The sequence below is a fragment of the Corvus cornix genome, chromosome 9, assembly GCF_000738735.6.
Source record: "Corvus cornix cornix isolate S_Up_H32 chromosome 9, ASM73873v5, whole genome shotgun sequence".
Classification (NCBI taxonomy): domain Eukaryota; kingdom Metazoa; phylum Chordata; class Aves; order Passeriformes; family Corvidae; genus Corvus; species Corvus cornix.
The window spans coordinates 24635167-24657365 of record NC_046339.1 but is presented as its reverse complement, the minus strand read 5'-3'; the positions used below and the strand labels follow the sequence as shown (position 1 = coordinate 24657365).

The window sequence follows — 22199 nt, the reverse complement described above, 5'->3', positions numbered from 1 at the left end:
GTGATCAATGCTGTTGGATTTTTAGGTGAAACTGGACCATTGCACGAGGATGTCACTGGTGAGGATGTAAAATAAGTGTTTGTTGGTTCCTTCCCTGGTGTTAGATACAGATGGAGAGATGTTACACATTCATCTGTGCTGATTAAAAGTGTTTAACTGAATAATTATTTTATTCAAAGATGTGCTGCTTTAATAGTGGCAGTTGGAATCTTTTGAAATAATTCACGTTTCACAGTCAGGGATTTCCCTGCAAGAGATTTCAGGTCTTGCATCTTAAAATTTGAAGCTCCTTTTTTAAAATATTCCTGCTTGTGAATCCTGAGGTTCCTCTCCTCTCCTCTCCTCCCTCTCTCTCCTCTCCTCTCCTCTCCTCTCCTCTCCTCTCCTCTCCTCTCCTCTCCTCTCCTCTCCTCTCCTCTCCTCTCCTCTCCTCTCCTCTCCTCTCCTCTCCTCCTCCTCCTCCTCTCCTCTCCTCTCCCTCTCCTCTCCTCTCCTCTCCTCTCCTCTCCTCTCCTCTCCTCTCCTCTCCTCTCCTCTCCTCTCCTCTCCTCTCCTCTCCTCTCCTCTCCTCTCCTCTCTCTCCTCTCCTCTCCTCTCCTCTCCTCTCCTCTCCTCTCCTCTCCTCTCCTCTCCTCTCCTCTCCTCTCCTCTCCTCTCCTCTCCTCTCCCTCAAGGGAACTTTGTCACTGAGCAGCCTCTTAGCACTGAATGTGACGTTGTGTTGAACACTGAGGGGACTTGATGCCTTCAGTTACTGAAGATATGCAGAAAAGGACAAGAATCTGTTTTGATGGGTCAAATGCATTAAAATACAGAGTAATCCTGGGTATATTGTCAGTTGGTTTTGCTTCACCTCAGGGAAGCTGGGAACAGGCAGCCCAGAGAGGGTGTGGAGTCTCTCTCACTGGAGGTATTCCAGTCCAGACACAATCCTGTGCCCTGTGCTCTGGGATGGCCCTGCTGGAGCAGGCAGGTGGGACCAGGTGACCTCTGGGCTCTTCCAACCTGACCCATTCTGGGATTGAGTGTCCACTATTGCCCTGCAAACAGACCAGTCCCTTGCTGGCCTTTGGGTTCTGAAGTTTGTCTCTGGGCTGTGTGTAAAGGCAGAGCAGATGGAGCTGCTGTTGGCCAAACCCTGAGAATGTTGTTTAAAGTAGGTAGTCCCTTGGTCTTCCCATGCACAAAGCATGAAATGACTGTGGATACATGGCTGGTGTACCTGGGAGAAAGTCTTCATAAGTAACTTTCTCTCTGTAGGATGCTGAGATGCCACATGTTGCATGTTGATCCTTTCCAGTTGGTGAGAAACAAGCAGTAGAAACAAGCTGGGTTTATTCTTTGTGTGTTTCTTGGCTCTGTTGTCCTGTTGTTTTCTGTGGAGAATAAGAGGGCTGGATTGTCAGCAGCAAAGTTTCCTAAAATAAGTATGATAATTGTATATATACATAAATAAAAAATATTAAAAAAATAAATTCTGCAAAGCTTTTTATAATCTCAAATATTTGTGCAACTAGGGGAGACTGGTACATGTTTATTTTGACAACATTAAAAAGTGTGGTGGGAAATTTCCCAGGTAATTGGGACATAAAACTTCTTGTAACCAGTGTGTATATCTGAAACTGCAGTCACTGAACAGTCAGGCTGGTGCTGCTTTCAGGGCTGTCTCAGGAGCTGAGGTGCAGGAAGGTTTTGCTCTAATTTAAATTCACCTACCCCAAGTCAGAGGGCTGTAATTCATCATAGTGCAGGTAAAACAGGGTCTGGCTTAGGTTTTTAGGGCCAATATAGCACATGTGCTTTGGAAAAGAATGCTCATTCAATCCTTCCCTCTGCTCAGCTCCCTTTATCTCATGGAAGTAACTTAGTTTACCCCTTTCCAAACTAAAATGCCCATGTTTTCTTTTAATACCACCATAGTTCCTGCCACTAAAATGTGCTGGTAAAAGTAACTGAAAGCTTTAGAACGTTATAGTTTTGTGACTTACCACAGAGATTAAAGAACTGGATGTGCTTGCAGAAGAGAACTTGCCACAGAATCATGGAAAGGTTTGGGTTGCAAAAAGATCATCTCATTCCAGCCCCCTGCCTTGGCTTAGGGAACCTTCCACTGGAGTGTAAGGGTTTCTTTTGCTGATTTATTTGGGATTCTCTGTCACAAGTGTCACACACACTGACAGAGTCTATAGCGTGTGTTTGACTGCAAGACAAAGGACGTGATGACTCCCCCTGAATCAGTTCCAGGGGACTGTGCCCTGTCCAGGCTGGCACCGTGTTCCCTCCCTGCTCCCTTGGACTCAGAGCTGGGAGAAGAGGCAAGTCAGCTGCACTGGTGGTAAGACAACACTGAGGCAACTCCTGGAGTAATCCCTGTCAGTGGCCATGTTTGGTTTTGGTATGTTTTCCCCCCCATTCTTTTATTGGTTTTGTCCCAAATATTCTGGAGGCAAATTGCAGAAGTTTTATTCCTGTTACTCCTATTTATTCCAATTGCACTGACCTTTTATTTCTTTTCCATGGGGATTTGGCTCAGAACTATCACTCATGCCTTCAACTTTTAATGAACTGCTTTTAATGGTCTTGCTCTGTATCCAAAAAGGTTTTGGTGGAAGGGAGAGCACTGAGTGCAGAATCAGGAGTGCTCCTTTAAGTAACAAAGTGGAGAGAAGCTGTGCTGAAATCCAGTGTTAACTCTCTCTTCTTTTCTCACTTGTTTGCAGGATGCTACAGTTATCTCCCACCTCATGGCACTGCTCAGTAGGTCTCAATACACACAAGAATACATATGTCAGATCTTCTCCCACTGCTGCAAAGTAAGAAAGACACTTCATGTTCTCTATGCAACCTGTGGTTCTGGCCTGTAAGAACTGTGTGTGTGCTGCCTTTTGTGGCAGGAATTTTGGGCCAGTGATGACTGAGCTGGTACTGCTCTGCATTTGCTGCAGATTTGTCAGGATTGATACATGCTGCTCTGCAGTACAAGAAAATATGCAAATATATGGGGTTTTTATAGGCTTTGGCTACTAAACAAAGCCAACAGCCTGGGCAAGTAGCAGTCTTCACTATTAGCACTATAAATCTTGGAAGACTTCTGGTTTTCCTCTGAAAGTCTCAGGACAGTGTGAGCACCTCTTTGCAGAGGTTGTGCAGCCACTGTCAGCAGTTTTAAACACAGATACTGCTCTCTAAGAGGTGCTGTTGTTGAGAGGAAAAGAAATGCTCTTCTCAGCCGAGCTGTATCAGTTACAGGTTCATCCAGATACATGTTCATTCCTGCTATGTATTGCAAGTCTGTTGATATGAGAAAACTGATTTAAAACCAGCAGCAACCCCACCCCAAACATAGTTTTGTCTTTCCCTCCCCCCACTCCAAGTTTCCACACAGCAGTGGTTTTTATTGTTGCAGTTTTTTGGGAGTTACTGTACCAGTGAGTTATACAATAATTGTATCAAAATAATTCAGGGTAGGAAATGAGATTTTTACAGTGTCTTTCCCTTTTAGTAACAATTTAAAACTAAAGGATCATAGACTATGAGAAAGTTCCTAAGTTTGTGAATTTGTAAGTATTTGCCTTGAAAAATATCTTTCTACCTTATCACTTACAATGAGTCCTCTGGAACTGTGAGTTATTCCTTTGTTAAGTATCTGTGTTTCTCTGCCTTGACTGTTATTTTTGTACACTCATCTCATTGCATTTCTTCTGCTAAGTGAAGCTGAGGACTGAAAACTGCCCGGTTAGTGGGGTATAAAGATAGAACCCAGCTGCTAATATTTAGAGAACTGTTTAAAGCAAACAGAAAGACAAAATCCTACACTGGACCATGGAAGTTCACATATATACCTAATAGTGGAAAAAAATTTGGTATGTTAGGAACAAAAATGCACCAGTGAGGCATCTCCTGTCGAAGTGGCCCTTGAAAGTCTCCTTTAATAGGCTGAGGAGCTCGAACAGGTGAAAAATCAGGCCATGCTGGCCTACAAGAAAAATAACCCAGGACTAATTATAGGGTGGTAGAGGAGTCAGTTTATACAGTCAGGGGTTGGCTCTGGGAATATAAACCCTGTTGGCTGGGAGAGACCAGAAAACAGTTATTGTCATCTTTTTCCAAAGGAGTTATTACCTTTGCAGCTCCAGCAACTCCCGGTGACTTGCACATCTGAAATGTTGTTAACAGAGCAAATGCACAGTCACTTCACAAGTGAGGAAGGTCTTCTGAGCTCACCATTTCATTTTGTGTGCCTCCTCCAGCCCCCAAATCTCTCTCAAATTTTACAGTGGATATCTGGAAAAAATCAAGTTTTTGGAAAGAAGTTGTTGGCTGTGTGAACAGAGAGAAATATGGCTGCACAAGAAAGGCAGGGTGATGGGTATGAGTGTTAGGAAATGCTTGCATTTGCAGAGTAAACAGCTGCATAACAAAGAAAAATATTTGAGGCTGAGTAAACAGATCATCACAAACGTTAAATTGATCAAGAACTCATTTCTCTTGCCCAGGCAAATGCAGCTGTTCAGCAAAAATCTGAAATGTCCTCTTCCTTCTATTTTGTTTGGTTTTGGGGTTTCAGGTTTATAAGGTCAGTTATTGTATTTTCAGACAGAACAAAATACATCTAATATGGTGAAGACAAATTTGCAGGGTATTTTCTGACTTCAATGAATAGGCAAAGTACATTCTTAAAATTAAAAAAAATAATACATACTGAAAGTTTCAGTATTCACTACATTTTAAATGAAGGCTCCATCTTCCTCCAGAAGGCCTGAGTGAGAGAACCTTTCTTACTTTTCTCCCTGAAGCAATAAGTTACTGTAAATAAGCCTTTGTATTTAGGTAAGGCTTAGGATATGTTCGAAGAGGCATTGATGCTTTTATTTCTCTTTTTCCTCATCTTAGTAGATGTATTAATTGAACTAATAGTGACTTCTCACAGCTCCTGCCTTGTCCCTGTGCTGTTCTCAGTTCACATCTGGTGCAGCCAGTTCTTTCTCTGCCTTTCCAGCATCTTTGGTTGGCTTCTCAGGTTCTGCCTTGCCTGCTCCCTGGAGCAGCTCAGCCCGGTTGTCTAGAGCTAGGAAATCCATCATTTGGGTTCCTAGCATATTGCTGCTGCTTTCTGCTTTTGCTGCTCTCTTTTGCTGCTTCTCCCTGCACGTTTAGAGTTAAAATGAATGGCTGAGGAGCATTGCCCCTGGAGAAGAGCCATCCTTAGCAAGGGAAAGTGTTGATTTACAGGGGAGCAGATGCAGTTCTTAACATACAGAGCCAGGATTCTATCAACACAGAAGCAAATACATAAACTGAAATCAGGCTGATGTACCTGGGATGTGAGAATGCAAGTCAAAATTCATGTTTTAAAAGTCTCTCTATCTCAGTTCATTTGTTTTCAGAGCAAGTGATGTGAGTAGGTAGAATTTACTGTTTTAATGGTCAAATTAAGAGGTAAGGTATATGTTTGGAAACTTCTGGAATTTATATTTGAAAGTGGTGACGTCTCTGCATAAGTAATTATTTCACTGCCAGTTGAAAATTAAAGTCTCGTGTCTGGGAAGGGTCCAGGATAAAGCCTTGTAACCAAGGCAGCTTCCCCCAGGCCTCTTCTCTTGGGTGACCTTAGGCTGCTGCCTAGGGGACAAAGGCACTTAGGGTACCTGCTTCTCATTGTGGAATGAGCTGTTACATTGTGCTATCCTAATGTTTCCTTGAAAATTGGTGTTTTATGATGGAAAATTGTGCAAGACGTGGTGTCTATTCCTGACATACATCAAGATCACTGTCAGAGGAGTGGAACTCTGTCACTGTACCCACGGTGGAACAAAACCAGGCAGCCTTGCTGTTAAACTGGGGCTGCTTGTTGAACTGCTTGGAAATGCTGCATCATATTCTCAAGTTTTCACCTTTATATTTGCAGCTGTCCCTCTTTATGGGTTAGTGCTTACCTGGTTGTGCTGGTTGGTGTGTGCAAACACAGCGTGTACAGATGAAATATTTCATGTACATCCAGTTGTGCAGCTCAGATACACACCCAGGTGTCACCTCTGTACAGGCATCTGTCCTGCTTGCACAGAATCTGCCACCTGCATCCCGTGGAGGAATCGCTAGCAGTTGAGAATTACTAAATCTAGGGCAGTATGATTTCTTTTACTTTAAACTCACTCATTTTTTTCACATATTTCAATATCTGTTCTTCAGCTCCAACACTGGCATAGCTGCGGCTTTAACTCATTGCCTCAGCCACTTCTGTGTGCCAATGTAAGTGGTTTTCCTCCTTCAACCCTGCTGTTTTAATTGCATTTTTTGGTAGAAAGCTCTTGGTGGCAGTAGCAGCTGAAGCATCTCTTAAAGCACCAGATATGTTACATCTGAAAGTAATTTTATGCTTTTTTCTTAGAGGAAGAGATAGTCTAAAAATGTTCTTTTGACTGCAAGAGTAGTCTGATTTCAGCTGTATCTCAGATTTGAAGATAATGTGTCACTGATGCCTGCCAGGGTGTAAGAGGTGCCATAAACTCAGCCGGGTTTGAACAAGAGATAGGGAGTGAAGAGTCTTTCTTCACTTGCAGATTAGTCAAGGAAGTGCAGGGAGGGGTGATAAATGCTGTGGCATCCTATAAGCTGAATTTGAATGTGCATAGCCTGTGCTTAATGCAGAGGTGACCAGAGCTGTGAACCTACTTTTCAAGAGAGGTTTGCAAGTCACAGGTCACCTTTGGCAAGAGACTGCTGAGGGCTGCAGGTGTTGAGATTTCATGTTGTTTTTTTCAACCTCATTGAGGTTTTTTCAACCTTATCATGCTACAGAAATTCTGAGACCTTTCTCCTGCAAATTTAATATTTGTATTTAATTCCAAAGGCTGTTTTGGAAAAAATACTGACATATCAGCCATTGCCAACTTAGATCTTGAAGTCAATAAATAGGTGATGGCTGGCTGGATTTATAGCCAAATATGCTTGAAACTAAAATAATAAATAATAAGGAACTGGAGGAAAATGTGAATCTCCTCTCTGTCTGGAACCAGTTTTAGAAGAAATCCCTTCCCTTCTGCAGTTAGAATTGTCGAAAATGCTTAATATTAACAGTGAAGAAGACATTAGTGACTGGTGATATTTTATGTGATTTGTAGAGAAAATCAGGAGCTCTCAGCTGCTTCCAATAGGAAGGGTAGAAACAAAAGTTCTCTATCCATGTTTCTTCATTTGTGAGAACTAGTGTCATTGCCTGTTGAAGGAGAGAGTTGGATATGATTACTAGACAAGGACAAACACTGTAAAAATATCAGTTGAAGTTGTTTATGTAAAAAAATAAAATTGCTATGCCAGCTGATTACAAAGTAAATGTTAGGAAATGTGTCTTAAATGTTTAACAGTGAATTGCAGATAGTGGAAACCTCTTACATGTTGTTTTAAAAACCCTGTGTTATGTTTCCTTTGAAGGGTCCAGATCACCAGACAATCTTATTTAACCATGGAGCTGTTCAGAATATTGCACATCTGTTGGTCTCCACCTCCTACAAAGTAAGACATTACAACTACTCTTATGTTTAACATGTACTTATCAAAGGAATTCAAATGGAGATTGTAAAAACCATGACTGTGCCTGTGAACCAAAGCTATAAACAGGTACAATGTGTATTTGTAGAATAACAGTTGCTTTTACTTGTTGTATTCTGTCAAAACCAGAGCTGTTGCACTGTGAAGTTAAAGCAGCAATAATGGAAACAGGGCTGGCTGGCGTTGCTCCAAAGGGGAACAGGCACTTGGCAACCCAAGTGGTCTGATTTGTTGAACAGTAAATGAGAATAAGAAGTTAAGCTGAAGAGAAGCAAATGTGGTCTGTCCTAAAAAGCAAGTCATACCTGTAAAAATAGATGGTCGTGGAATGTGTGGAGGCCACCAGCTGCCCGTGTGTTGTGCTCCCTGAATTCCTGAGTCTCAGCTCCCTTCTCTGTTCTGTTTTGGAAGTCCATCCTGGACTATCTGAAAGCACCACCTCAGAGGACAAGCATCACGCTCTACCTGTAACTTGGTGGCCAGGAGGGTCAGCTCCTTCTCAGTCCTTCCACTTGCAAAGACAAGGACACAGTTTAAATATGTGCAGCTGTAGAAGGGCAAGTCAAAGACTAGTATCTAAACTAAAGTAGGTTCTCTGATCTGGGAAGGTTCATCTTCCCTGTGTCAAAAAAGAAATTTTAAAGATTTCAGAAACTAGGCAGTCATGAAACATGGATTAAATCAAAACTTTGGACTGAAGAAGGAGGAGCCAAGATGAAGAAATTTGTCAATCCTTTTCATCCAGGTGGTACCTGAGGCTGTGTAATGGCAGTAAAACTTCCGGTGTATATTTGTTTTAAGATTAGTTTGGAATCACTTCAGCTGGATGGTTCTCTTTAGACATTTTATTAAGCCCACGTTTAAAGGATTCTGAAACATAAATCTCAAGGGCACGTATTTCTGATTCTCTAAGATACTTACGAGTCCTGAAAAGAAAAGGTACTATTGTTATATGCATCTGTTCTCTGTTGGTTTTTACACATTTGGGAGGCATCACAAACAAGACCAGTATTTCCTGCTTAGTTCCCAAGTTTTATCCTTGCTGGTTTTCTTCACAGGGTTTACAACATCCCCTACAGAAGGATAGTTCCAACAGGAGATGACAAAAGTCAGGGTGTGAGTTAGATGTTTCCATCTGCCTTTTGTTGTCCATCTCCATTTCTTGTTGATTATACAGCATTGTTTTCTACGAGCCTACCCAGCAGTATAGCCCAGTTATGCTTTGAAGTCAGTGTTGATATTTCATATTATTATGCTTTTACACAGGTCCGAATGCAGGCATTGAAATGCTTCTCCGTTCTAGCCTTTGAAAACCCCCAGGTATCCATGACTCTGGTAAATGGTGAGTGCAATGCTGCTGCTGCTGGTTTGACACCCACTTTTTGCCTGGCTGAATGAGAATGACTTGGAGCTCTCTCTCTCTTTGCAGTGTCTGTTGATGGAGAATTGTTACCACAGATTTTTGTGAAGATGTTACAAAGGGACAAGCCCATTGAAATGCAGCTCACGTCAGCCAAATGGTAATTGTCTTCAGGAATTGGGGAAATAGCAGGGAGTTTAATCCTTGCTGTTTAACTGCTCCCTTCTTGCTTGTTCCAAAGTAATATGGGATGTAAAATCTTAGGAATAATTAGAGTTACTGTTTGCATTGTCTAAATCCTTGAACGAATGGCTCTCACCCCATTTTATAATGTAACTTTCACTCTTTGCTGCACGTAAACAGGGAAAAATATTGCTGGGCAGCAGTTTTGTGAGGAATGTGTGTTCAGCCATATGGGTTTTCACAAGTATCTTGGATTTTATTTTAAGTTTTGCTTTGAACAGGCAGAACACAGTCCTGAGCTGTCATCCTTGGTGGCTGTGCTGTGTTGGAGACCGTGCACCAAGATGATGGAGAGCAGAGTTAGTCCCTCTTCCCAGCTGTTTTAAATAAAATAGATTTTTCTTCAGGCTTCATGTGCTCATACAGCAGAATTAATGTTATTAATTAATTTTGTACTTCAGCTTCCCTGCTGGTGTGGGCACATATGTGTGTTCATATTCATAATGACTTTCTCCCCAGTGACAAAATGTGACCCAGTTCCATAATAGCAGCACCCGGGTTATGCTCACTCCATAAGCTGGGATTGACACTCTTTAGGACCATTTTCCTTTTCTTGTGTTGATAATAATGGAATAAATCATTCCAGGGGGTTAAAGAGAGAAAATTACCCATTGCTATAAACTACTAAAATCAAGTTTAACTCAGGAGTTTGGTTGCTGAGGTATCTGATTATTCCTTTAGGTTTTGATGGCTTTATTTTGACAAGGAGCAGTGAGTTCTCTGAGTTCACCAAACAATTTCTCAGCCACTTGTATCAGTACAGGTCTCTTGATTCTGGGTGAGGAACAGGTGGGGTAGGTAGGACCTGTGACTCTGCTCATGCTGCCAGGTTGTGATGCCCTAACTCAATCACGAGTTTCAGTGATGTGCATGTGTATGAGGGGTGTTCTTGAGTAATCCCACTCCGTGTAGGAGGTCTGTCTTGGGACCTCCCAGCTTCTCTTCCAACCACAATTGGCCCAAGCAGTCTGGTTTTACTGGTTTTGTTAGGCAATTCTTAGTGAAGAAGGCAGGTTAAATTAATTGCACTGCAGCAGTCTCAGTTCTGATTGATCTATGTGTTTCTTTAAGAAGTCAGAAAATACATAGAGAATGACATATTTAAAATTAATTTTTGTTACTAATCTTGAGATACAAAGCAGTTGACAAGTCATAAAGACAGGTTGGAGTTAAAAGAATTGTTCTGGGATGGACGCTCCCAGGTCTACTGGTGTTCTTTGCTGATTGAAGGAATTGGGTACACAACCCATCTTCTGCTGTTGTTGACTTTGGCTCAGCTGGACCTTTTAAAGCACGAAAGTAAGTGATGTAGTGAAAAGCAACAAAAGAAAATTGTGGGAAAATGGCAGACAAAGCAGTATCTTGAATTTCAGATTGGGTTTCTAATTAGTCCACAGGCACTCATCCTTCTTAGGGCTCTCAGTTTTACAGCAGTTCTGGAGTTTGCAAAGCCTTGCTGGTTTTTCTGCTGTAGGTCCATCCCTTACCTGATTGCCTCCAAGCCAGACTCTCTCTTCCTTTTTCCTAATGAGAGTAGTAGGTGAAATTGTCACAGATCATCTTTTTTTCTGCTTGTAAATTAGCTTTCACTCCTGCCTTGCCAGCTTCAGTCAGTTAATCTGCAGTTCCTCTGATTTATCATTAGACTCCTTGGAATACAGATCTAGAAGGGTTTTTTCCTTTTGAACCTTCTCTAAAATTTCTATTTGAATCCAGACTGGCATACAAGACTAAGTTCCCTTTTTTTCCCCATCAACAATTGAAGTAGATTTGGAAGATTCAAGGCAATATCTCTTGATTGAAATAGAGCAAAGATCCTTCCCTTGAGCAGCAGTGTTGGCACAGAGGGAAGAGCAGGAAGCCCCTTGGGAGAGTGCTCTGCAGCTGCAAGTGGAGGAGTAACCTTTTCTGCTAAAATTACCAGAATTGCTTCCAGCTAAGCCAAGCCTATGTTACCTGAAGTAAAAAATTACTTTCTTTCATTTCTGAAATAGAGCTACTTTGCCTGGCAAATAGGGTCTCACTGGACTAAATGGCAAGCTGCAGGATGGGTGCTTTCCTCCTCATTGTGCAAGTGTGAAAATGAGTTTCCTGCTGCCAGCTGCAAGGCTTGGGCAGTAAAAATTTAGCAGATGATCTCTGTGCTAACATTTGAGTTGTATCTGTTACTTTCTGAGAAATAATATATAAAGAGACTTCTGATTGTGGGGTTTTTAGCTGTGGCTAAAGAACAGGGATCAGTGTTGTTGCCTTGAAGAGGTGAAAGAACTCACTCTGGGCCCTTGGAAGGAGTTCAGGGATGTGGTGAAACACACCATGGTTATATGAGCATGTTGCTTGCTACTCCTTAGCTGAGCAGTTCTGATTGACCCTGTGTACAACTTCAGCCTGCCCAACTGAGGGTCCAAACATGTTAAAGTTTAAAGTCACCTTTACTGAAATACAGTTGTATTTTTTAACTTTGACTGTGGCATGGTAAAAGCCAGTTCGAATGGTTAGTTCAGAAGCTAAAACAAAAGCTATTGGTGCACAGCAGTTCCCCTCCAGCTCCATTGCACTGCTTGTAGCAGAGCAGGTAAAAACTAAACCACTTCAAAGTAAAACACTTTTTTGGTGGGTGAACTATTTTGCATCTCTGGTAGCTTGGGGCACTTTACAAGTACATTAACAAAGAACTTGGCATTTGTCTGATGCTATGTGCCAGTGGGACCTTGGGGTTGTCATATCCACTATGAGCTGCTGTCTAATAAGGAACAAATGCTGGCTTGGTGCAGTGTCAGAGCCTTGGCTGGGATCATCATTAGTGAGGGTGTGCTGGTTCGTGCAGTGTGTAAAACCCTGCCTGTGGACAGGCAGCACAGCAATTCCACCTCTCCTGGGCTGGGGCAGGGCCTGGGTGTCTGTGCCTGAGCTGTCAGGCTGCCAGCCCTGTGCTGGTTCTCTCCTGATGGCCGCACACCCCAGCGGCAGGTACTTACAGGAAGGTCTGGGTGTGTTGCACCTTTACCTTAGTGCAGGTTGTTCCTTTTGGGTTTGGGGCTCAGTGAAGGCAGTGGTGTGACCCTTTGTGGCTGATGTGTGCTGTGTGTATTGATCAGTGCTCCAGCAAGGGGTCCTGCACTGAGAACCTGCTTGAAAGTGCACCTGTAGGAGTTTGTGTGCCCAAGCCTAGTAAGCTCTGGTGCATTTAAATCAAACACAGGGGAGGATGTTTCATTAGGACAGGGGCTCTGCAGCAGCTGAAGTGCATCAAAGCCATGGTAGGTGACTGTGTCCTGTTGTGTTGTTGCAGCCTTACTTCCATGTGCAGAGCCGGAGCAATACGGACGGACGATCCCTGCATCGTTCTGAAGGTGAGCTGTGTCCTGCTTCAACCACCTTGTAAATATGGAATAATTCTTCTTCTTGTGCTAGCCACGACAGCTGCTTAAACAGTTCTCTGTTCAAAAGGCTTGCTCATGTAGGTCTATCCTGGTTTTATTTTCTCATATAAAAAGTAGCACAAAATCTGTTGCACCAAAGATTTCAAAGCACCAAGGTCTCCTGACTTTTTTTTTAATTTAAAAAAATAGTTCCCTGGTTTCCCTTTGTTTCCAAGTAATAGATGAAAAATCTGCATGTTGGCTGAGACAAAGGCCCACCCCTCCTGTCTTTTTGTGCAAGAAAATGCAGTGTACAATTCATTCCAATGTGCATATTGGCATCTGTTCTGCACAGGCACCTGGTGCTGCACAGCTGAGGAAGCCAAGCTGCATCCTTCTCCCTTTGTTCCAAATTGACACTCCAATTCTCTGCTCTCCTTTCTCCCTCCATACAACACCTGCAGACTGGGGGCTACAATTCCTTTCTCCCAACCCATCTCTGCTGCAAAACTCTTTCTTCTTTGGAAGTCTCTTCCCTTGATACATCCCCTGCACTGTGCTGCACCCTGGGCCACACCTTGGTCCCAGTCAGGACGTGTGTGTTGCAGAGCTGTTGTGCCCTGGGACAGGGAGCAGGGCCTGCTGGCAGTGGCAGGTCTTTGCTGGGAGCTGGACGCTGCCCTGTGGAGCTGCATGTGCTGGGCTGCACAGGCCCTGTGGAAAACCACCATCCTTTCAGACCTTTGGGAAGGGATTTGCTTGGGCCAGCCTCACAGCAACAGCAGCATTTTTTTCCTCATGGAAGCTGCTTCAGCACAAATCCATGTTTGAGGCTGTGGAATTAAATGTGTTGTTGTACTTGAGATTAGACAAAAGAGTGAGGAGAGAAGGAAGGCACAGAACCTTTGCCTTGCTCCAACCACCCCAGTGATTCCTCTTCCAGGAGCTCATAGTTCCAGGATAACATGGTGTCCCTGTGGTTAATCCAGCCACAAATCCTTTGACCTCTGCTGAACTAAAGTGATGGCCCCTTTAGCATTCAGGAGTTATTGACCCTTTGCTATCAAACTTTCTGCATTTGGGGACCAGTCAGTGTTGTGTGCTTCCAAAATGGTTTTAATTTACTTTCATTGCTCAGTTTGAGTAGCAGGTTGGCCTGTAACGTGGGAAAAAATAAAATCCCTTGACAAAGGCAAGGAGGCTGATAAATAATGGATTTGATGGGAAGAGAAATGATTTCTCTGGAATCCTAATAATGAAACTGTCCAGATAACCCAGACACATCCCAGCCATGCCATGGAAATTAGATACTCCATCTTCACAGTCCGTTTCCAGACTTTCATCTGCTGGCCAGGTGTGCATTGTGGGTTGCCATCTTACACCCCTACACAGCCCCCTCCTCCTGTGCATTAATTGCACTGTACTGACCTGTAGGTCCAGTGGAACAGTTAAAATGTCTGTCAGAATTCTTGCTTTTGTTTAACTTTAAGCACATGGAATTGCTTAGTGTCGAATGAGATTTGTGTTTCTTGGGTGCATGCAGCCAGTGATTTACCAATGCCCAGCCCTTGAATTCCAAGAAATAGCTCATTTCAGGCCATTTGACCTTGGAAAGAATTAAGAAGTACATTGTCTTTGTGATTTAGACATGGAATTCCACTTCTTTTCTTTCTCACTCCACATGAATGTAATTTTTTGAGAGCCTATGTGCAGTCTTCCCTGCTGCCTCAAGTCCAGGTATGCAGAAGGGGCTGTTTTGGCTCACTGGATTAACTGCAAGATTCACAACCTCAATGATAATCCCTGAGGTGGCATCTAGTTTCTAAAATATGTAGGCAAGTCCTACTTCCTGTGCAATGGAGATAAGATACTTACCCAGTTAATCATTTGAACAGTCAAGTAGATGGCTAAATGTTACTTCAGGTCCCCAAAACATAACTCTGAGCAACATTTGCTAGAGTAATTCTGTTGAACTTGGTGGCATTGCATAAGCACAAACCTCAGTGTTATTCCTCATCCATTTTCATTGGGGAGGCTCAAGTGAGCAGAGTCCCAGCCCTTGGAGAATTGGCCTTTCCAGAGTTAAGTACTTTTCACTGAGCTTCAGGTAAAGAATGACTTGACTGGTTTTTATGTTTCAGTAGGGAAGGTGTCACAAAACTGTTGTCATGTAGCCAAGGTAGGGGAGATGTCAGGGAAGGCAGAATGGACCTGGATTCCAGGTTAGCTGCTTTTCTGGTTGACCAAATATGCTGCTGAGGAGTGTTGCTGCCTTGCCTCCTGCTCTGGGCAGCCAGTGTGTGGGAAAGGAACCCTGAGATTATTTCTAACTTCACTGTCCTTAGTTAATCCTGGATCACAGAAGGGCAGGAGGGGTCAAGTACTTCTTGAGGGCAGCTTGGGTACTTTTGATTCTGGTGTGTAATAAGAACAAGCCTGTGCAAATACCAACTTTTGAGTGGATTTTTTTTTTTAAGGTTTTGTCAAGCTTTGTCCATGGTCACTTCTAAACATTTCATCATTTTGGCTGTGTGAGAAGTTGTTTGAAAGTAGCCCATTGTACACTTAGCAATGCCTGAGCAACACCCACTGAAATGTGCGTGTGTGGAAGTTCTTACCTAAAGAACAATGCTGAGCATTGCTGTAGGACAGTTCTTTCATTGCTTTGGAGTTTCTTTATCAAGGTAGCTGCACTCAAAACTCCTTTTTGTTAATGTCTGCAGACTCTGCCATGCTTGGTTCGAATGTGCAGTAAGGACAGACTGCTGGAGGAGCGGGTGGAGGGGGCAGAGACTCTGGCCTACCTGATCGAGACGGACGTGGAGCTGCAGAGGATGGCCAGCATCACCGACCACCTCATCGTCATGCTGGCTGACTACTTCAAGTACCCCAGCTCCGTCAGCGCCATCACCGACATCAAGAGGGTGTGTTCTGACCCTGCTCTGACCCTCTGACAATGGGCAAAACCAAAACTAAATGGCCTCAGGATAGGCTTTTTTAGTTCTGTTTAAACCCGATGCCTGAGATGCTCAATTGAAAGGTGACCAGAGGTCCAGCAGAACTTGATTCTTTTGTGCTCTCCCAGCATCAGTCACTGCTTTCTGAAGAGTTCATTATCCACACTCAAACTGTGTATATCTGGTCTTCCCATCCTCTAAGTTTAAACATCTTGCCTTCAGGAACCAGTACATTTCAGCTTCATAAAAGATAATAGTCCACTTGAAGAGAGATTTGTTTTCAATTCTTAGGTCAGGTTTGTGGAAAATCTGAAGTTCAGAGAGGGTTCTGTTGTGTTAAAGCACAAAAACATGTGGGTGTCGTGCACTGTTGTGTATTATGAGTTATCTGCACTTGCAAGAGGTTGGATAAACAGAGACCACATGTACCTTGGAGTCTTACTGAGTCTGATTATTAGAAAGTACCCAAAAAAATAGATTACAGAGTTTTGCTTTTTTTCCGAAACTGGCCCAAGAGATAGGTTCATTTCCCTGACCTTTATAGAATGGGGTTAATTCTGCATAGAGAGCCTCTTGAATTCTATGTAAAAGTGCAAATGAAATATAAAAGAAATTAGTTACAGTATAAAAAACTAAGGAAAAAGAAGTTTAGCAGCTTACTGAGGAGTTATGGACGTTTGCTGTAGCATCAAAAATATGATCAGGTTCCAAAAGTGAGTGGGGCAATTGTAAATATTATGACAGTGCTCTGAGTGTGCAGTAAGTCTGTAGAAGCAGCCAGCTGGGAGGAGCAGCCAGGGTGCTGGCTTTGGACAGAGTGCTTGGAATTGCACCCTGTAAGGTAAAACTACGTGAGGAGTGAGTGAGGAATCTGCCAAACAGAGAACTTGTCTGCTTAAAATATTTATAACAATTATATAATGCTTCTGCTCCAATATAGCTGCACTGGAGAGAATTACTCATAGAGCTTAATTTTGGACATTTCTTTTATTTCAGCACTTTGCTACTTTATACTGGTATTTTCCTGGCATTTTGTGTAGACTTTTGAAGATTGCATTGTTTTGTAGAACCCTTTGGTGTACAGAGCTTTGAGGGCAGTCAGAGTCACAGAATTACTCTCAGTGAAGAGAACATGAGGAGATCTGAGAGCCCAAATTTGCTGTTCCAAGCAGGGTCAACCTCAAACCACCACTATTTTATGATGCCTTTAGTGCTCCCATTAATTATAGAATCATAAAATCACAGAATATCCTGAGCTGGAAAGGGACCCCAAGGATCATCCAGTCCAGCCCCAGGCCCTGCACAGACACCCCAACACCCCCACCCTGGGCATCCCTGGCAGCGCTGTCCAAACGCTCCTGGAGCTCTGGCAGCCTCGGGGCTGTGCCCATTCCCTGGGGAGCCTGGGCAGTGCCCAGCACCCTCTGGGGGAAGAACCTTCTATGATATCCAACCTGACCCTCCTTAACATGGACAGCTTGAGATTTAGAGACCAACTTTGGCTCCTGCTTTTGCTTCAGTTCTCTTGTTAAAACTTCCCTTGATTCTCTCCGAGTTTTTTCACTCCTTCTGGCTAGTTCCTGTAAGTTTCTGTTGAGAGATAAGAATAATTTTTGCCTGAATACAGTCTTGATAGTGTCCTAACCTTGTTTTGGCCTCAAATTGAAGACAAAGTTGTCTTCTCTGTAACTCAGCAGAGAAATGAACCCTATTCTTAACTTTGGTTATTGCATTTAGCTGGTAAACGTGGACATGAGCACTTTGTGCTTCTGGCTGCCCCTCGGGTGGCAGACAAAGAGAGTGGATAAAAGCACCAGGTTAGAACAGATTAGAATATCCCAGTGCAGCTGCTTTGGTGGCTGAGCCTGGTGCCTGTGCTGTATTTCCCAGCTGGACCACGACCTGAAGCACGCCCACGAGCTGCGCCAGGCCGCCTTCAAGCTCTACGCGTCGCTGGGGGCCAACGACGAGGACATCCGCAAAAAGGTGAGCCTGGGGAGGCTGTGGGCGAGCGCCCAGCCTGAGGGGCACCTGGAGGCAGCAATTCCCACCCCCCAGAGGTTTGCCCTGTTACGGTGTAAACAGCTGGAAATGAGAAGGTTCTCTCTCCTCCATTAATATAAACTCTCAGAGTGCATGGAATTGGAACAAAAGTTAATGTCTTGTTATCAGAGTATACCAAAAGTAACGTTTAGTTCTGTAAACGTCTTCACAGTGGTGAACTAGACCAGCGCATGAAGTTGTCTCTCAGCATTTTTGGTACTTGGCTACTCATAAGGAATATTGTTGTGGCAGATGAGAAATTTCTGCAACTTGTGTTCTGAGAGAGATAATACACCTCTGTTCTCATCTATCTTATTATAGAACAAATGTTTTAAAAAGCAATAAACCCTGGAAAGTCTGCTCATACTGGGAAACGAAGTCAGAATTTGTTTCATGATTCTCAAGTGACCAAGGGGCCTTGCACTGTCATAACAAAGCAGTTGGTGATTTAAACATCATAGCAAAGAGACTGGCTGCTTGGAGCACTCACATCGTTAAAAATTAATGTGTGGAAAGTGGAGGGAACTTAATAAATGAATGATTAAAAGGAGCATTTTTTAAAAATTAATCATGGATTTGCAGTGTCATGTAGCAAGTGCAGGAGACAGGAATGTTTTCTGAGTTTATTTGCTGGTTAAAGGAGAAAAGCAGAAGGAAGGGGGTAGGAAACCACAGGGGGAAAAGTTAACATCAGGAGGATTTATCAGTGGGGAACCACGCAGGATCTCCAAAATTCAACCTCATAAACTCCTCTTTTGTTGCTTTAGTTAATAGTGAGGATCCTTCTTTTATACAGCTTTTAATAAGCAGTGGGTGTGTACATGCCAAAGTTGATTTATTATGCAAAATCCATAATTCATCTGGGTATTAACTCCCTTTTATCCTGGTCTTAAGTACTTGTGCTGGCCTTGTCTAAATATGGCAGATGAGCCACTGGATATTTTTTATCCCCACAGTTCTACAACCTGTCTCTGATCTGCAGTTTGTGTATGTTGTGTGCACTCACACATGCTCACTTTCATTTTAATATGACATTAAGGGTAATTCATGTATATTATGTGTGTGTGTATATATATGTGTATAAAACACCCTCTTGTTCCTTGATGATTAAAAGCTGGAGTGGAACACAGCATGTAGATTTTTAAATTTCTGAATTGTCTGCAGATACACAAAACTTCCCACTTAATCTGGCAAGAGAGTGTGGCGTGCTGGTTTTAGCTGCAGTTTTTACATGTAACATTGAAAATGCTGCAGCCAGAAGCCCAGCAAGCCATGGCTGCTGTTAGAGCTGTGCACTGACCCGAGTTCTTTGGCGCAGATCATCGAGACGGAGAACATGATGGACCGTATCGTTAACGGCCTGTCCGAGTCCAGCATCAAGGTGCGCTTGGCTGCAGTCAGGTGAGCCCGTCCTCGTCCACGCAGAGCCTCTGTCTGTCACTGTGTGTGCTGCCCCTGGGAGAGCTCCTGCTGGCTGCCTGAGAGCCACTCTGAACTCACTTGTGCTGCTGGGAACCCTCCTGGGAGAGGGGCAGTTATGCTGGGCTGCTGCAGGGTTTTCTCCGGGCTCTTCCCCGGCTGCTCCTTGCCCGCCTCCCAGCTCAGTAATCCCTGTGGAGCAGCAGGGTGTGCACAGCAGTGTCTGGGGGGGTGTGCATGTCTCACAGGGAAGGTTTCTCTTCCATTCCAGATGTTTGCACAGTTTGTCCCGTTCTGTCCAGCAGCTCAGGACAAGTTTTCAGGATCATGCTGTATGGAAGCCTTTAATGAAGGTAAGTGAGGAACAGGCAGGTCTCGGTGCCTGGAGTGTTCTGGTCTGTTCAGGGAGCACAGGGTGTCTGTTCAGTTGGCACGCCTTGCTGTAGAAGCATGATACAAATTACCTAGAAATCAAAATCCCATGGCCTTCTCCTAAGAGAGCCATGAATCAACAAAAACAAACAGCAGCAAGCATGTGGTTCATGCTTGGTTTTTGGTTGGCCTTTTGTTTCCTTTTTTTCTTCATTGTTTTTGGGGGGGGTTTTGAGATCAGTGAGTGAAGCTAAATTATTCCCAATGTTCACACAGGACACTACAAGGACTACATGTCCCTTAATCTCAGACTCAGACTAGATGGCACAGTTCAGACTTGGTCTGTGAATCCTGCAAGAGAATTTAGATCTGCATTTTCTCCTCTAATTCTCTACCTCTTACATCTCATTGCAGATTCTATAACTTAAGTCAAAGAGCTCAGAAAGACCTTTAAAAAGACACATTATCATATAGTGCAATTTTCCTCAAGATGAAGTGAGATGCAAGTATGCAGGATATGTCATCTCTCATCCTGTAATGTCACTGTCGTAGATAGATATAAGTAAACCAATTTCTCAGTTTCAACATCCTTTAGACCTTGAAAATGGAGAACAGACCAAGTCTGCTAGCACGCCTGAAGGCTTGGGCAGTATTGACACCCTTGGGAATCTCCTGAAGTGAGCTTGACTTGACTGTTCAGAAGTGAAATGGCCAGAGCACAGAAGGTGGTGTTGGCAGTAGTGGACAAGGGAGGAACATGCCTGGTTTAGGAATTGACGTTTTGGTGCTGCTGGAGATCCACGCAGAGATGAGGGACTATTACTTGTCCCAGGCTATGCTCCTCTGAGGGGGTGCTCCTGAGGAAATTTGCTGTGTTGTGCTGAGCATGAGGTACAGAGGGGTTGAAAAGGCTCCTCCTCCTGGAGCTTCCTCTGCATATGTGTCCTTTACACAGGGATTGTCCCCACTGATTTCTACTGAATTGGACTAAAAGCTCTCAAATCTGCCTTCTGTGAAACAATGCATTGCTCCAGCTTGTCCTGTGATGGGCATCATGTCTGGGTCTGCACTGCTAGCATCAAAGCACCTCCTGAAGTTTGGAATATCCAGCTACAGCATAATTCCAGGTATTCCATTTCAGTAATCTCTTCATCATCCTACTGACAGAATTCCTCTCTCTCCCCTCTGTGACTGCAGGTTTTACAGAATGCTCCAAATGAAATTCTTGTAGTAGCATCTTCCACGCTATGCAATCTTCTTCTGGAATTCTCTCCAAGCAAGGAGGTGAGTACTTAGCCAGCAGCAGGGAGAGGGGATGGCCTGAAGTGAGATTACACAGTGGATAAATTAGCATAAAGGTGTGTTAATTGGCAGCCACTGCTTGTGACATGTCACAGAGCTGTGATGTTACAGAGCCTGTGCCACTGATAGCTTGGGAACAAAAAAATCATCTGCTTACACTGCTGTGACAGTTAATTTGGTCTTCAAAGAAAAGAAGTAGACATGAAGTTTTGTCATTTTCTTTTTACTTGTAAAACACTATTATCTAAAAAGATCATAAGCAAGAAGAAACCACACTGATTATTTGCAATGTGATCTGTTGTCTTAGAGAATTACTGCTACTGTAATGCTGAAAATGCTGGCATAGCTGAGTCCTGTGTTTTTATTGTTCTCAGATGAACAGTACAGGGTATCTGGTTCTGCAGAGTCTGTATTTCATACAGATCATACCCACAGATCAACACTCCATAGCAGTGCAGCAATTCCCCAAGTCTAAAATACTTTGTAATTACAGAAAATATTTGCAAGATTGTGCTGTATGTGGGATCCTGCAGGGCACTTTGGGTTACCAAATTATCAGTTGATCTTGGTGGTTTCAATCATATCTGTGAGACAGAAAACTAACTGAAATAATGCCAAGCACAGTTCACTGGCCATGGGGCTTTCTTTAGCAGACTGCAGGTCAGGTGGGGTTTTTTTTTTCATTTTGTTTTTGTTTTGTTTGTTTGTTAGAGGTTTTGTGTTTGTTTGTTTTTGTTTGGGGTTTTTTGTTTTTGTTTTGGGTTTTTTTGGGTTTGTTTTTGTTCTTATTGGTTGGTTGGTTTTTATTGGGTTTTTGTTTTGTTGTTGTTTGGTTCGTTTTGTTTTGGTTTTATTTTTGTGGGTTTTTTTTGGGTTTTTTGTTTGGTTTTTTTTGTAGTGTTTCCACTTGAAATTGGAGTGAAATACTGGATTTTCTGTCAGGATACACGGTTCATGTCAAAAACATCATTGCCAAAAGAAAATTGATTGTGTAAGGGGAAGGAGTATTTAGAAGTACTAGGTTTGAAAGCCTCTATAAGGCACCTGATCTTTTTTACATAGCACCCTTTTCTTCTACATAATACTTTGAAAGTTGTGTATAAAGCACCAGTCACTGCAGTAAATGAGCAAAGCTGAAGTGGCTCTGTGTTGTACCCTGTGAAGAGCTGCGTCATTCCAGTTTGGGAACGTCTCCCAGTGCTGTGGCCGTGGAGCAGCCCCTGGGACTGTGGTGAAATCCCTGGCAGGTTCTTGCAGTGCAGAGCACCTGGGACCAGGTGAGCTGGGCACAAACTGCTGCTGCTCCTGCAGCATCCAGTCCCTTCCACGCATTCCTGTTTTCATTGGATGAACCAGTGAATTCAGTCCAGGAGGAAGGCAGTTGTTCCAAACTTCACTTTCAGTACATTAATCAGTGTGAAAGAAAAGTGCATGGATTGATATTTTTCCTGTCATTTAAAGATGATACTACAAGGGTTTGTATTTCAATCAAGAAGTCTACAGTTTTCTTTATTATGCTGAAGTTTTTGTCCTGGGTTTTCATTTGGTCTGATTACAGGACACAAAGATTTAATGTCAAGCACAGTGTCAAGT

The 22199-nt window shown here is 43.2% G+C and overlaps 1 protein-coding gene across 4 annotated transcripts in view; it reads left to right on the top strand.

Moving 5' to 3' along the window:
- ARMC8 (armadillo repeat containing 8) overlaps positions 1 to 22199 on the top strand; it is a 63633-nt gene that overhangs the window by 31161 nt on the left and 10273 nt on the right. For 2 of the 4 annotated variants that reach the window (XM_039556843.1, XM_039556841.1), the window contains 11 exons: positions 2721 to 2813; positions 6190 to 6249; positions 7432 to 7512; positions 8815 to 8890; positions 8978 to 9068; positions 12444 to 12504; positions 15237 to 15437; positions 17361 to 17456; positions 18832 to 18914; positions 19204 to 19285; positions 20502 to 20588. In XM_039556843.1, coding sequence (XP_039412777.1) covers positions 2721 to 2813; positions 6190 to 6249; positions 7432 to 7512; positions 8815 to 8890; positions 8978 to 9068; positions 12444 to 12504; positions 15237 to 15437; positions 17361 to 17456; positions 18832 to 18914; positions 19204 to 19285; positions 20502 to 20588 — 1011 coding nt within the window. The remainder of the gene's footprint in view (positions 1 to 2720; positions 2814 to 6189; positions 6250 to 7431; positions 7513 to 8814; positions 8891 to 8977; positions 9069 to 12443; positions 12505 to 15236; positions 15438 to 17360; positions 17457 to 18831; positions 18915 to 19203; positions 19286 to 20501; positions 20589 to 22199) is intronic. The other 2 variants (XM_039556842.1, XM_039556844.1) reach the window with 2 other exon arrangements.